This window comes from Arthrobotrys flagrans (genome assembly GCF_004000055.1).
Source record: "Arthrobotrys flagrans strain CBS H-5679 chromosome Unknown unitig_9, whole genome shotgun sequence".
Lineage (NCBI taxonomy): Eukaryota > Fungi > Ascomycota > Orbiliomycetes > Orbiliales > Orbiliaceae > Arthrobotrys > Arthrobotrys flagrans.
The window spans coordinates 3188082-3204132 of record NW_027137551.1 but is presented as its reverse complement, the minus strand read 5'-3'; the positions used below and the strand labels follow the sequence as shown (position 1 = coordinate 3204132).

The 16051-nt window shown below is 47.0% G+C and overlaps 5 protein-coding genes across 6 annotated transcripts; all 5 read left to right on the top strand.

The window, feature by feature from the left end:
* Nucleotides 1-1412: 1412 nt before the first annotated feature.
* DFL_006295 (uncharacterized protein) lies at nt 1413-4490 on the top strand (the record flags this gene model as incomplete). 2 transcript variants are annotated; one of them, XM_067635690.1, is made up of 2 exons in its annotated part: nt 1413-2654; nt 2719-2727. In XM_067635690.1, the coding sequence occupies 2 exons, from the start codon at nt 1413-1415 to the stop codon at nt 2725-2727; spliced, it is 1251 nt and encodes a 416-aa protein (XP_067490094.1). The 2 variants fall into 2 exon arrangements, with proteins under 2 accessions (XP_067490094.1, XP_067490093.1); XM_067635689.1 differs by having other exon boundaries at nt 1413-4490.
* A 2428-nt stretch (nt 4491-6918) lies between these two features.
* Nucleotides 6919-10206, top strand: DFL_006294 (uncharacterized protein; the record flags this gene model as incomplete). The annotated part of the gene is made up of 5 exons (XM_067635688.1): nt 6919-7084; nt 7194-7903; nt 7969-8517; nt 8592-9133; nt 9207-10206. 5 exons carry the CDS (start codon nt 6919-6921, stop codon nt 10204-10206), a joined length of 2967 nt encoding a protein of 988 aa, XP_067490092.1.
* A 469-nt stretch (nt 10207-10675) lies between these two features.
* Nucleotides 10676-11276, top strand: DFL_006293 (uncharacterized protein; the record flags this gene model as incomplete). Its single annotated transcript, XM_067635687.1, has 3 exons — nt 10676-10912; nt 10981-11108; nt 11183-11276. The coding sequence occupies 3 exons, from the start codon at nt 10676-10678 to the stop codon at nt 11274-11276; spliced, it is 459 nt and encodes a 152-aa protein (XP_067490091.1).
* A 429-nt stretch (nt 11277-11705) lies between these two features.
* On the top strand, nt 11706-13366 carry DFL_006292 (uncharacterized protein; the record flags this gene model as incomplete). The annotated part of the gene is made up of 5 exons (XM_067635686.1): nt 11706-11944; nt 12012-12619; nt 12669-12988; nt 13043-13180; nt 13244-13366. 5 exons carry the CDS (start codon nt 11706-11708, stop codon nt 13364-13366), a joined length of 1428 nt encoding a protein of 475 aa, XP_067490090.1.
* A 1265-nt stretch (nt 13367-14631) lies between these two features.
* Nucleotides 14632-16004, top strand: DFL_006291 (uncharacterized protein; the record flags this gene model as incomplete). Its single annotated transcript, XM_067635685.1, has 3 exons — nt 14632-14679; nt 14755-15830; nt 15905-16004. 3 exons carry the CDS (start codon nt 14632-14634, stop codon nt 16002-16004), a joined length of 1224 nt encoding a protein of 407 aa, XP_067490089.1.
* Between the last annotated feature and the right edge of the window lie 47 nt (nt 16005-16051).

Genomic DNA, 16051 nt, shown 5'->3' with positions numbered 1-16051 from the left:
GTTCTTGCATAAGTCAAGAATGTCACTTGGGAAAGTTTTCCAATGAAATCGAGCAACCTTCAGAAACCTGCGTTATTGATCTCGTGAATCAATCAGCAGCAGGCTTGGGAGCAGGGGAGCGAACAGCGCTATGCTGTCTACGGAAGAAATTTTTCAATGCTGCGGGATCGATAAGAATTATGTGCTCTGCATTACACAATGTGGTCGTCGACAGGCCATAACCGTAGCTGCAACGGGCGCATTTTCCAGACGGGAAGATGGATATGGGCCCCATAAGGGCTTGGAAGTTCGATCGAAGGTACCACCAGCGGACAGTGCATGTACAGACACAAGCACGGTACGACGGAAGAGTACGTCAGGCGACCATCATCAAGATTGGAGTTAGGGCACGCACAAGCGAAGAGCTGCCCGTGGCCTGCGCATCGAAATTCGAGCGGCGGCGGGAAAAAAAAAAATTTCTTCTGTCGGCATCGATATGAGCATTTCGCAGTATCAATCGTGCCCAGTCGCAAATATCTCATCCCCAGGAAAAGAATAACCCTCGACAATATCCCTTGAAGCCAACTCGATCAAAAGGAACTTCCTAACCCCGTTTTGAAGATATTGCAGCCAAGCCCGACACTAGCAGACCTATTACTCGCAATAAACATTTTCCAAACCTCTTTCGGATCAAGCGTGCAGCGCAGCGCAGCTGGGAAAACCGAAGAGTGGGAAAACACGCATCGCTTCATCTCGCATCCACCCTTTTATGGACACCTCAACCAGGAAAGGTAAAAATACTAAACTCCTTCCCCAATCAGAAAAATGGGCAGTGTCAGGAAATAGCCAAATGACTAACGTCTCATTCCTTTTGTTTTCCATCCACTCCTTCAGTCTTTTCCCTCACCAGCTTCCATCATCATCACCATCACCAGAGTAACGGTTGGGCAGTCGTTGTTGAGGACCGACTACGTTTTGCCCCAACTACGTACGACCGTGCAGATTCGGCAAACCGTCGTCACCGGTTGCCATCGACAAATTTAAACCAGGTTTCTGCGGGGCTTCTCGGAATACTCCCCCTTAAACATTAAACACGACTTTCAACACCAACATTCTTTTGAGATATATTTTTTTATTACGACGAGACGCTCCTTTTTTGTTTTATTGTTTGAGTGCTGGTACTGTCTTTCCTTTAGAAAACCCGCGATTTACGAACCAAAAAAAAAAGAAAAGAAAAGAAAAGCCCAGAGGAGACTATCTATTTTATGTAAATAGTTCCGAGGACGGCGTCCTCACGAACTTCTGTCTAGTACTGTTAGGGGGCTTTCCTAGTCCCCGACTTCACCGTCGTCAAAATTACGAAACTCGGGAGCCGCGGGGGCGTGTCGATTGGTCGTCAACGCGTGAAGTCGAGCGAACTCCGGTTGGAAGCGATGCCAGTTGTCCAGCATCGCTCACGAAGGTTGTCGACTTCCTCAAATACAGATGACTTGCACGCGGAAATAGATTCGCTGCAGGCGCAGCTGGATACGACACAGTCGAACCTTGGAACGCTCCGAGGCACAAACAACCGTTTAAACGATCGTATCCAAAAACTTGAAGCGCAGCTCGACGACAATGCGGTACATGTGCAAACCCAGGAGAAAGATATAAACTCCTTGCGACGACAGTTACGAATAAGCGGCGCCGAGATAACGAGATTACGAACAGAGAGAGAGGTTTTAGAGAAGGATTATGAAAGTGTCCAGAGAGATGTTATACGAGAGCAGGATGAGAGGAGAAAGCTCATGGACAAAGTTGCGGAGTTGGAGGAGCAGGTAGCTTCGGCACTTCATTTACACGTCGTGTCGAGTAACAGAGTAGGGAGCTCTGGAGGTAATTCGGACAAGAAAAGACCGACATCGTGGCTGGATCTGAGTGCGAAGCTGCGAGAAACGGAAAACGAGCTTGATGCCGTCCAGCAAGAGCGAGATTGGCTAGAGGGGCAGCTGGAGAAATTCATTCATGCCAAAGATGCTCTAGATAGCAATTTTAGCATCAAGAATTTACGCTCCCGGACTAGCATGAGCTCTATAGCAGAGAGTGCGCGCAGTTATGGATCGAGTAGCCGACGAAGCAGCACATCTTCGCATGCGCCGACAAACAAGCAATCTTTGGGCCAGGAACTTGGTTTGGAATGGAATGGGGAATACGACTCGGATGCCGACTCCGACGATTCTGGAGACTCTGACTCCACGGAGCGGGCAGATAACGAATCCGAAGCAGAACAAACTCCAGCAATTCCCCGAATAGTAGCTGACGACGATACCGCTTCAGCTGCCTCTTCCTCAAAGCGGAACCTAAAAGATTTCGCCTTGAGATTAGACACATCTGGTCGTCCATATCGAGGGCGGTCCCGAGCTCCATCCGCCGCCTCGCACCGTGCTCCATCAATTGCAGCATCTATTCGATCCCGAATGTCTGCTCGAAGCATACGTCCCGACAGTCGATTATCAAATTTAGATGATATACCGCCTCCTCCTGTGACAGCAACCGCCGTATTCCACGAGATCGAACGTCAGCATGATGCCAAAGTTGCCAAACTACAGAACGATATCGTGACCCTTAGCACGGATTTGCAAGGAGAAATCGAGATTCTGCAACAAGAAGTCAACGCCGCACGAGAAGAACGGGACGTCTGCGTTTTGGAGATTCAGAAGCTGAACACGGAGCTTAGTGTCGCTAATGCTCGTCATGAAGATTCTATAACGACACTCGAGGTTGCGCTCGCTGCCGCGGAGACCGCAAAAGAGCAAGCCAAAGCAGAACTACAAGCTAATGCAGAACTACTAGCCAAAGCAGAATTACGGGCCAAAGCAGAATTACAAGCCCTCCCGCCCCCGCCCCCCGTTGTGGAGATTGTGGAGGTCCCCGCGGTCAAGGAGGTCAAGGAGGTCAAAGAAATTGGTGTCCAAACTGATTCATACGAGCCCGACCCGACCCCTGGTACTCGCGAGATTTTAGAGCCTGTTGTCCCTGAAATTCCTGAAGAAGAGGTGGCAGACGTTACTGAAGAGACCGAAGAAACAATTCCTGAAGAGCTAGAAGAGGCGATGACGGTCATCGAAGCCCTTGCCCCAGTTGAGACTCCTATATTGCCGGAAATTGTGGAACCGCCGGTTACCCACTTTACCGCAGCCTTAGAGGCTGAAATTGCCACGCTCAGGGAGCAAGAGCAACTCCGATTGGCTGATAATCTGAAGCTGAAATCAGAAATCGATGTTTTAACTCGAGATTTAAGGGAGAAGGATGCGTTACTACGGGCTGAAGTTGTTAGGCTGGAAAGCCATCTGGATGAGCTTATTCGAGACAACCGCAATATGAAAGACGACGCTGAAATTAACCACTACAAAGTCGAAAATCTCGCGGATGAGCTGGATCGAACTCGAGAATTGCTTCAAATTCAAGCTGGTGAAAGACGTGAGTTCATGGAAGAAATAGAGCAGCTCCGGGCACGAAATAGGGAGCTGGAACTTCAAATGCGTATTCGGTTAGCCACCCCGTCTCCAGTTCCCCAAGAGGGTCTGGATGAACGTTCAGCCGCCGATGTGACCCCTTTTACGTTTCCTCTTAAGGATTCTTCAAGCGCAAGATCAGAATTCGAGGATGATACCCTAGACAGGTCCGACGACGAATTTGCACTTGTATCTGATTCAGAATCAGACGTCCCGCCACCTGTCCCGATCCCGACGAAACATAAACGACGTAAATCTAGCTCCGGGAAACATAAACGACATCATTCTAAACGAGAAAGGAGGAAGGAGAGAGAGAAGGAGAAGGAGAAGGAGAAGGAGAAGGAGAAGGAGAGGGATAGGGATAGGGAAGATAGGATGGAGATTCCGAAGGAAACGCCCACTCCACGGAAACACTCACACTCGAAGCAATCATCCGTGTCCAAGATTCCCACTGCTTCTAAGATACCATCAGCTACCAAGTCAACGAGAAAGAGTATGACCCTACCAAGATCCGCCTCCGCGCAGTTGCCTCCAGTACCAAAATCCCCGAAATCTCCGCCTACGCCGCCTCCAGAGCCACGATTCGAACGCGAGCTTCGTTCATCCGCCCAAGAACAGCCGCGAACACGACCATCAACTTTGGCTCTCAAAATTCCCCGACCTAGTATCAGCTTCCGTGGGGCACAGACGCCAGTTGAGCCCCCACCGGACAAGACCTATTGGAAGGATCTTATGGTTGGGGGCTACTCGATGCCACCACACGAGTACAATAAACACCGCCGCGACATGCGGAATTTCCACAAAAACATGCAAATCAAGGTCACTGCGAAAGGTGTTGAAACGAAAGGACGAGTCGGAACTGGAGCTGGGTTCGGCGTTGGCAATTATGCAGATGAATCAGAACTCAAACCTATCTCCAAAAAGAAGATCCCCAAGCGCAGGACGTCCTTCTCCGATGACGAAGCGTATACTCACAAAGAAAGAGGTGGATGGCTCTCCGGAGTGTTCCGCAAATAACAAAGGTACCTAGTATATTAATTTTTCTTATTTTGTTTTAGCGGCTTTTGATTTTACTTTTATGCGATAAAGGTTTGCATACCAGGTGTTTGAATGGCTTACTTTCTCCACACTTTTGTTTCTTCGATTGATGCTTTAAATATCACAAAGAGGAATTCCCTCAAAATACCCAATATCGTCAGATCTATTTCTTTGAATACCCATGGTTCTGGGCCCATCCTTTTTTTGTTTCATTTTCCTGTTTCTTCTATTGGGTAAGGGTCAGTTCATGTTTTTTGTTTTTCGGGGACTTTGGGGCTTGGGGAAAGGACTGACTGCGTTTCTTATTGGGTTTGATATTTCATATTTATATATACACCTTGGTCTTAACCACGGATGGGGAGGTCGGGATAGCGTTGTGCTTTTTCAGGGAGTCGAAATTCTTGTCATCGATGGTTTATATCTAGTCTTTGTGGAGGCGCAACGGTAATCTTCCCGTCTTTTTCCATCTTTTTTTCTTCTTCTTCTCTTGTACATATTTGTAGATCACAGTATACCCCTATACCGATTGCACTCTCCTATCTGCTTTTCTTCTCTTTTCGTTTCTTTCCAAAATTTGCTGGTCCTGTTTTTTCTTATTACCGTTTAATATTGCGCCTTTACTCTTGCGGGCTTCTGACATGTTGCAGGTTTCCTCTTACCTTTGCCTGACCCCATTGAGTTAGGTTCAGCCCAGTTATTATTTCCTAATATTTGTCGATATCAAATTGCAACATGCGAAGCATGAAATTTGACGTTATATGTCACATTACATACTACAATCCTGTAACTTAATATGAAGCGTACCCTTTGTTATGACCAGTTATAATACAGAATACTAGATCTATAGAGGGGCAGGTTTACCCTCTTCGATGCATAATAGTTCTGGTCCAGTTCGTCTACACCTAATATTACCCTTGGCGAAAATCAAAGCTCCCAGTCATCGATTTCAACCTTATATCTCCCGACGGAATAATATCCGGGATTTCGCAGGCGGATTCTCAGCCAAGTTTCCTCTTGGCAGCATGATCAGCAATCTGGATTCCCACATCGTGCATCCGGCGCACCCGATGAATATCCATGCACATTATACAAACCCACTATGTTCGCGCTTTTAGCCGACCAGAAGGTCTGGGGGTCCTTCGCTATCTTCTTTATGCATCGTCAGGGAAACCCTTTCTTGTTGTTGCCATTTTGCTGGTGTTAATACCTTTCATATATCCTCATATCTACCTATATCTCACTTAGTCCTACCAATTATATTGACCAATCCTGTTAGCAAAATTGCCGGGCCCGGGGCTGCAGCAACAGAAGAATAACCCTTAAAATCACGATTTCCTAGCGACCGACAGACTTGCCTACTTCCATCCATCTTCTTTCTCTTCAACTGAGATTTTACATTCCCATTGACTTTACTAAGCTTCGGGTCTCGTTTGAGGTTTATGAATTTAGGTTATATATCCGGCTAAATACAAACACACCGATCCAAACACGATGACAAAATCCTACGCGGGGCCGTTAAGGCAGGCTCGGTTACATACTGTCCGAGTCGATAATTGCAGTGGCGTTTATAGTCAAGTATCTTGGAAAGGTCTTTTTGCCTGAAAATCTAGCACAGTCTGGATATATAGTTTCTTGGACGTCTTGACTGACAGGTGCCTAAACTCATTCCTCGCAATGAGGCGGCGCCTTCCGATAATGACGAGACCTGCAGGAACATTGGCTCCAGATTTAAAGTCGCAAAATGCGCAGCTTTGCAGTTGATGTTTCCCCCAGCCTACAGTTTCTCCGCATGGCGTTTTCGGCTGGAATTTCAATTCTGCCGGTACTTCATTTAGCCCCGAAAACCCTAGTCGCTATAGGTAGGCCAATCGCACACGCCAGCTTCGAGAACATAAACTCGCAGATCCCATAAATACACGAATTACGGCTATTGAGCAGCCGTACCTTCGATCCGCAGCAACTTCCATCATCGGAACCTGGATAAATGCATTCGCTGACATGGTCCACCATGGTAATAGCTTCAGCACGTTTCTCTAGATTAGGCAATGCTCTCCATCGATCGCTCACCAATTGTGAAATTAGCTCCAGGATTTCCATGATCTGGGGTAAAAACCATCATTCAACCGGATCCTATTACCCCAGCAGAGACATCACAACTCTCTCCTCACAGAGAAAAGTTAATTAATAACAAAAATTCTTTTGACAAGGTTTAGGGTCTTGTGAAAAAAGGGTTGTGGCCCAAGGATGGACACAAGAATGGCCAACGGATAGGTTGTCATAGTACTTTGAGAGCTTCCAGTGGAAGTATAAAAGATGGGGAGATCGCTGGACCCCTCTGCAAGGGTTTCTTCTGTTCCTCAGCGACATCGCGACAGATACTGTGGTTCTTCGAATCGCCAATTGAATCATGGGGCGTTTTTTCGATATTGTGCGCGTGGCGACCATTGCTTTGGTTAGCAGTAGTCTTGTCAATGCACTTGGGCAGACTCCAGTTATAGGGTTTACTTCCGCTCGAGGAAGTATCCAATTAGCTGGGCCCGATGACAATGCTATCGTTGTGCTTGACGGCCGAGGTTCGTACACTAAATATTTATTGCTGCGATCCACAATCTTCCAGGCTTCGTTATAATTGATCAATCAATCGACCTAAATGTTTTGCTAACTCATATATCTAATATTTAGATTGGCCGGGTGTCATCAGAGCAGGAAAGGATCTTGCCGCAGACTTTGGAAGAGTGACTGGAACGGACCTCGACTACCATGTCCAAAATACAACAAAGGGTCTTCCAAAGACCCAGTTTGCCATTATCATCGGAACAATCGGCAAGTCCGCCTTTATCGACGGTCTTATCGCCAAAGGAGACCTAGACGTTTCTAAGATAAACGGGACATGGGAATCATACACTACTAAACTTCTCCTCCGTCCCGCAACTGCTCCAGGAATCCACAAGGCTCTCATTATTGCCGGTTCTGACAAGCGGGGTACGATCTTTGGTGCTTATGATATTTCTGAACAAATCGGTGTTTCCCCATGGTACTGGTGGGCAGATGTCCCAACCGTTAAGCGCACCAACATCTATGCATTGGATGTTGACCGCGTTCAAAAGTCACCTTCTGTCAAGTATCGTGGTCTGTTCTTGAACGACGAGCAGCCTGCCTTGACTGGTTGGGTCAATGCTAAGTTCCCTCGAGGAAAATATGGACCCGGATTTAACAAGGAATTCCACTCTAAGGTCTTTGAGCTCTTGCTGAGACTCAGAGCCAACTATTTCTGGCCAACTACTTGGAATTCCATGTTCGCTGTGGATGACCCGGAGAACCAGTATACTGCTGACTATTTCGGTATCGTTATGGGAGCTTCTCATACCGAGCCCATGGCCAGCTCCACTAAGGTAAGCCCAAAACGAGGATATGGCTCTGCTATGATGTTAAGAGGCTGACAATATATACATTACAGGAATGGAACACTCTCGGAAACGGTACCTGGGATTTTTCCGTCAATGAAAAGAACATCGTTGATTTCTGGTATAAAACTATTCGCCGCGCAAAGCCCTGGGAAAACCTTATCACAATGGCCATGCGCGGAAATGGTGACACTGCTCTCGACAACCCTAACCATATTGCTTTGCTTGAGAGAGTTATCGCCGAACAGCGACAAATCATTGATGAAGTCTTCGATGTCCCAGTCGATACTGTTCCCCAGATGTGGTGTTTGTATAAGGAAGTCCAAGGATACCCCGAACAAGGATTGTCTGTCCCTGAAGACATCACGTTCTTGTGGGCCGATGACAATTGGGGCAACGTTCGCCGCCTACCAATTGGCGATGAACCTAGCAGGAAGGGTGGTGCTGGTGTTTACTACCACTTCGACTACGTCGGCGACCCGCGAGACTACAAGTGGATCGACACTGTCTCTCTTGCGCAAACCTACCAACAAATGAAGTTGTCCTATGATCGTGGTGCCGATAGAATTTGGATTGTCAACGTTGGTGATTTGAAGACTCTTGTAAGTATTCCCTGTGGGAACATTATGAACTACTTCGGTGATGGATATACTAAAACAATTATTTCCGGTACTAGGAAACACCAATTGACTTCTGGTTCGCATTGGCTTATAACGTTACATCCGTCACATCGATCGGTATCAACGGTTACCTTGAGCAATTCGCAACCAAGACCTTCGGAGCACAATACGCCAAAGAAATCGCGGGGCTTTTGGAGAGATACTCCTTCCTGACTGCCAGGAGAAAGTACGAGTTGCTCGAACCTGGCATCTATAGTGTTATCAACTATAGAGAAGCTGAGACCGTCCTTGCCGAGTGGAAGGATCTCTCCGACAGAGCTGAAGCCTTGTACAGCAAGATCCCTGCAGAGTATAAGCCAGCCTTTTTCCAACTTGTTTCGCATAAGGCCAAGGCTGGATATATAGTCCATGATATTTATATCAACATCGCTAGAAACCAAAGATATGCTTCTCAAAGAAGAAACTCTGCCAATTATCTTACCTCCTACGTTCAGAAGAGGTTCCAAGAAGACTTCGATTTGCAGAAAGAATGGGATGAGCTTCTTGACGGGAAGTGGATTCACTTTTTGGATCAGACCCATTTCGGGTACAACTACTGGTAAGCACGCATAGTCCTTCGATACTAAGTTTAAATAGAACTTATCCTAATTTACGATGCAATCAAAATTTAGGCAACAGCCCATGCGAAATACTATTGGCGGGCTCTCTTTCGTTCAGTTCCCACAAAACTCCCTTGCAGGCGCTCTCGGTGTAGCTGGAGAAGGCAGCAACGGCTCCATTCCCGGAGACGATAACAACAATGCTGGAGCCTTCAACAATAACACCATCGTTCTTCCTGTCCTAGATACTTATGATGCTGTCGGGTCTCGATGGATCGAAATTTTCAACAAAGGAAACGAGCCATTCAACTTTACTATCAAGCCACATAACCCATGGATCAAGGTTTCTCAGTCCACCGGAACTGTTCTCCCATCCCAAACAAGCAACACCGACATCAGAGTTGAGCTTTCCGTTGACTGGGCTAACGCACCAGCCGGATACAATATCGCCTTCATCGATATTGAGTCTTCCGCACCATACGGAGACTTCAACGCGCCATCCATCCACTTGCCAATTAGCAAGACTGCTGTCTCCTCTGGATTCAAGGGATTCGCAGAATCTTCTGGATACATCTCCATTGAAGCGGAACATGCTACCAGAAAGAATTCTGCCTATGAGGTCATTCCGGGTTTCGGCCGGACGAAATCTGGTGTCCAACTCAAGGACAATACAGCGAGCACACAGAGTGCCCCAAGCGGCCCCGCTTTGGAGTATGATATCTACACCTTTAGCTCACCAGCCAAGGGTACCAATATTACCGCCTACTTCGGTCCCGGATTGAACAACTACCCCGGACGACCTCTTAAATACGCTATCGCTATTGACGATGAGACTCCTAAGGTTGTTAAATATGTCCCCGATGAGAGCTCCCCAGGAAACCTTCCACCAGAATGGCTTATTGCTGTTGCAAACAATATTTGGACTTACGAGACCACCCATACTGTGGCACCAGGCAAGCACACTCTGAAATTCTGGGCTCTCGAGCCGGGTGTTGTGCTTGAGAAGTTCGTTATTAACCAGGGTGGTGTGGTTCCTAGCTACTTGGGACCACCAGAGAGTAAGATCTTGTAAATCATGTAAATGTATTTCGTAATATATAATAATATATAAAGTTAGCGAAGCTATACTTCAGTTCTTCCTCAACTCCTATGTACAGTAGCAAATGTTAAAGACAACCCTTTGATGAACCCCAGACTACGATGAGCTGCCATCTGCAATTTTTCCCTAGGGTTGAAGTTGTACGTTTACCATAAGAAACAGGGCCGCTCTACCCATCGATAGCCCTTTACCCTAAGCGTGCATTCTTAACTGTAGTTCTATCGTAGCAAGCATGCAGACCAGCTATTAGCCCGGTCTCGAGACTGCTATTAGCTTAAACAGTGTTGTTTTCCAAAATACAACACTGGCTAGTCTCGCGTTACACTGGCCAGATTCCGCAAGGACCACACGACCACGTTCCACGACACGCATGCGTGCATGCACCACTTCTCGGCTTCCATCGAAAGTTCTTAGTATCTCTCACTCTAATTCAAAGACCACAATGCGGACGAGGGCTGATAACTTCACCCCATTCGCGGATGGCCCTACCGCGGGCCAAACCGGAGCCCATATCTTCCGTGCGCTACGACGGCCTATCGTTTGGGTCATCTTCGTTGGAATGGTCATAGCATGGTGGGGTGTGACGGGTGTTACAACAGCTTTAAGGAAATGGGACTCAGTTCAGGAAAGCCGTAGACATGTTCAAGTTTATGCACACGATGGGGCGGGGTATCTCCCAGTATGGAAATTCTCCACCACCTGGCATCGGGGCTGTTTAATGCTTACCAATGGATATGTACATACTAGATTGTCAACGAACTATGCGGACCAGAAGCTCATGCTTGGGACATTTGCTTCCCTATGTATTCACATAAAAAGCGGGTTTATAAGTGTAAAAAACAGATAAAGGCACTGGAGGATTGTGCTCATTCTGCGTAAGTTAACCTCGCACAACCTGGCTAGGAACAGAACATCCTTCCTTGCTGACTCCAAGGTGTCCATAATCTAGCCAGGAAGCCGAGAAGGCCTGCTATCACTCAGACCCAACACTGAGCCAAACTGGTGTATATAGCTGCGCCAGAAACCTCATGGCTAAATATTGATGGATCAGAAACGGCTTCACTCTGTGTGGAAACAGATGTAATTTACAACTTTGCGTGCCTACGTCGACGTGCATATCTATTGTCAGTGTTAGAATAAGTCCATAGGTGAACTGTTTTGGCCCAGGAGTCCGGCATAGGGATCAGGTACCTACCATCTGTAGTCGGTATTGGTTTGGGGATCGTTTGTTAAGAGATTCCTGACTTGCCGTGGTGGACCAGTGGTAGAGATTGTGTAGGTGTTATAATGAGCTTCTACCTAGGCACACTGTGTTTTACCTTCCTTACAACCCCCCTTCTTGAGTATTGTCTTCAACTTCCCACCTTCACCATCGTGTTAACTTCCACAAATCAGGAAATCCCAAGCTTCTCTCATTACTAATCGAACGCTATCACGAACCTTCCTTTAAGTACTCTATCGAAACCGTAAAGATGCCTCCTAGGAGTGAATCGATGCCCCCTCCTGGTGGGTTAGGTGCCTCACGCTGGGCAGCACCACCTGGCCCTGCTCCGTCTGCCCCACGTCCTGCAATCCCGCGTCTTGCTGCTCTACGTCTTGCAGCTCCTGCAGTCCCCGCAACTGAGCCCAACGGTAGCCCTTCGGCTAATAGTACTAATAGTACTAACACTTTCGATACCAAACCCCCTAAGCCTCATCAGCCTGGCCCAACGTAAGAGCTGTTATTTTCACTGTTGTTTTGATCGATATCGACACCAACCTAACATTACTAGTTCTAGTACCGTCGAAGAATCGACAGGAGGATCCCAAGCGAACACCGCCCCTAGAACCTGCCAGAATTGGCATCACATTGAAGAAACTGACTCCAAGCTCATCCTCCACTTAGGCGACATTGAATGTGTAGTTCGAGGTACTGTCGAGAGCAAGGATGGCATCTCTCAACAAGCTCCCACAATCCGAGCTACAGCTAAACTTTCCATCGAGCTCGATAAGGTCCTAGTTTTGGGCAAAAACCATGACTTCATGACTACTAATAAGGGAGGGTTTCTCGAGAATGGTTCCACTGTTAGTCTCAATGCCGAAGGCGAAGGGCGCCTAGGTCAAAGTCCAGTCTTAGTAGTCGTAATCGACGGCATCGAAACTAAGAAACCAAGTGAACCCACCGAAGCTGGAACCACGCTAGCCGCTGCCCGGAAACCATTTCCTCCGACTTCCAGGGATGTTGCGATTGATCTGACTAGTCTGGAGTTTGAAAAAGAGGATCAACAACTCCCAGAAGTTGTCCAAAAACTGTCTGCCGAAGCCACTGCCAAAGCCGAAGCAGCTGTCGAAGCAGCTGATCTACCGCCCACAGCCTCAGTAGCTGTTAGCTCTTCCGAGGATAACGGTAAGAATTGCCTTTCTAATAGTCAGCGAAGAAAAGCTGACGATATTAGGTGGCACCACGCCTTCCCGTTCCGTTATTATCGCGGGGCTTCCTTATGGGTTCAAGGTCAAGCAAGTTCTTGATCTCATAGAGCCTACAAAAAACACGCGTGTCATCGAAATTAAACTGACTAAGGCATATGCCGCGCTGCTTGGCTTCCTCACTCCGGCAGGGGCGCAGGATTTTCTATCCCAGCGGAAATCCGGGTTCATTACCTTCCCATATGAAGATGAAGAGCTCGGAATGGTTGAATGGCGGTCCAGAATTCTTCCTTGGGGTGCCTACGTTCCTGTTAAGCCCGAATCTCTTCGTGGATATATTGATAAAGGGGTACGTTTACCCTGATCGATTCGTTTCCGCGGTTCGTGTTAATCCTGTCTTTAGGCTACCCGCTATCTGTGTATCCGTGGCCGAAGCCCAATTACCATTAGAGAGGTTAATCTAACTTGGAGCCTCGATCATTATCGCCATTGCCTGGGAAGCCAAATATATGATGGCCACGTCTACCGAGACGATCAAGATGTAAGTCTCTGTTAAGCCTTAGTTGATCCTAGGGAAGTGCACATGCTAATATACTCGGTGTAGTCTGAAGTTGCCGAACTCGAATTCCTCTCAGTCTCACGAGCCATCTCCGCTTTGCATTTTTTTAAACCCAGAGACGGTTTTGCTCGTGCTATCTTCACGTTTCTTCCTGATAGGTGGGTTTAATTCACACTGCGTGCATTTTTTCTGCAAGATGGGACAGTTAAACTGACTACCATTCAATGGTTTAGGCATGTCCTTACTTAGGTCATATTTTTACAAGTACACATTGTTACCTTGCATTGGATCATTTCTTGTAGTGGGTTTCGTTATTCTGTCTTTTTAATTATTTCGTTTGACCTAAGTCCATAGGCCCGTTATAACTAACCATCCTTGGCTCGGCGGTTAGTTTCTACACATTTCTTTTCTTTGATACGCAAGGGGATCTACACTACGAGTACGGATCCTGGTTTTAAGCAATTCGAATCTGCTCCACAAATGTTAAGCTTTAGTTAGCATTAGCTAGCATCCCGCGTTACACAAAATCGATGGGCTAAAAAAACCCACTTTCTCCCTAGAGTATTCGATAAATTTGCTTAGCGAAAGCAAATATAACTTCAATTGTGTTGATACCTCCGTGAATTACCCGCTGCAGTCCGGTGAAAGCCAACCAATCCTCGCAGCCTCGAGATCCTAGCGACAACATATTAGATGCATCAGTTGTGGCAATTCGAATCCCCAAACTCTGGTTAAGTTCTACCAATCAGAAAAAGGTCGCAGTCATTTTAACGCTGGCCAAAATCCTGAGGGATTGGTTACTGCAGCAGGGAAATGAGTGTTGGATTTGGAATCCTTTTCCAGCAGAGAAGCTTTCCCCGAACAAGTCAACTTTTCCAGTGCTATCTGCATTAGGAAATTGCGACTCCACGGCTCCCAGCTCCTGGCTGCCAATGCACCCATTCTGGCCTTTCTTGCTCCAAACATAGGAAACTTTTCATTGCCAGCGGGCGTCTAAGCCTGCCTAAACCAAAAGTAACCTCATTACCCGTGGACAACAGCGATGAAACGCTGCTGCAGGTGTTCTTTCGATCTAGCGCAGGTTCAGCCTCTTGTTCTGCAGAAGAAACAAAAAGGGTCGGGTTTCCCTTCGAGGATTCTTCAAGTTCACCCTTTTCACATCCCTTCTGCGAAAAGGTTTTAAGCTCTTCCCTTCGTATTGTGTTTTTAGAGTTCATATTTACTCGATAATTTTTTGGATTTTGATACCTAAGTCCCTATTTAGAGTACCCGTGATTGTAAGTTACTTGGCTGATTCATGGTTCTTCATCTTCGCGGGCCACCTATCAAAACCCTATTGATAAATACAGGAGCTAACTAAAGGGGCATCAGTGACTTCTCTCGGTTTTTTTTTTTTTAGCACTTGTTTCGAAATAATACAGTAATCCCCAAAGATGGAAGTAAACCACGAAGCAATGAATAACGCGGGGAGCGCTATAACTGTGAGTTCTTCTCTCTTTGTGTTACAGTTAATCAATATTTCCCCAGATTACTTATAGCTAAAATAAACTTCGTAGCCTGCATCTGCAAGACCTACGGAAACCTCGAACGCAATGGAGCATGATCCTTCTTCAGCACCTCAGATCGTGGACCCGTCGAATCCTCCTATGAGTTTTCGATCTGGCGCCGTCCCAGACCACTATGAATCATATCCAGAAGTCATGCCACCACAAGGACTTGGTCCACCATCTGCGTACCCTCAATCCGCGCAGACGATATCACCAGTTCAGCCAGGGGGCTCCTACGATAGATACGCCATATCTCCGAACCCAGCCGGACAAAATCAACCCTTAATGCAAAATGCACAACACGGACAGGCACCGATGGGCACTGAGGCGGAAAAATCATATTATCAACCGACATATGGAGTTAGCCAGCCACTGCCACCACCGACACCTTATAGCAATGCAAATACTCTTGTCCCGGATCAACATACTACAGCTCCTTACGACAAGGTTGGGGGAGCGGGTGCAACTCTCCCACCGCCTGTTGCATATAATCCACCATCTAGCGATGGTGAGAAAAAAATTCTAGGAATGAAGAAGAAGACATTTTGGATAGTCTTAATAGTTTTGATAATCTTAATATTGGCCGGTATCGGTGGCGCCGTAGGAGGCGTGCTCGCGAGCAAGAACAAGGATAATGACAAAAATGACAATAACGATAGTCTTGGTTCTGATCGTGGTAATGGCACAAGAGGTGGCAATGGCGACGATGGGAACGGTGGCGCCTACACCCCATTCGCACTTACGACTGGCCAAAGAACACTCGAATTGAAATACTCTGAAAACCGAGGATCATGCAATGACCCTCAACACTTAGGCGGTACCGGTGTTATTGACTGCTATGCGGAATCGACATATGTCGTTCGTATCGACGGCAGCGTCGCAAACGGCTATACCCTTTCTAGCGTTGATGTTCAAGGAAGCACTTTCAGCAATATTCGCGGGATCCCACCAACGACGTCGGATCCTAACGAAGTCGGCAGCGGATGGGTTTTCGAGGTGTCTTTCACCCAAGGTGGATCCTGTGGAACCAACAGAGTCACGAAGTATGTGTTCGGCGTCGAGGACAATATTTATGCTATTGGAGAGTAAGTTTTGATGACTGTCGCTCAACAAATTTTGATTGGAACTGAAAGCTAATGACCCCTTTCCCGATTTACAGAGCCTTTAGTCTTCAACAACAATGCTCAAAAGTGACTGGAGAATCATACCCAGCGGGGACCTCGTGTACATGCGTCGCAATCTCGAAAACGGTAGAGTAATAGTTAGTGTATAAATAGAGTATTCATATAGCGATATATACTATACT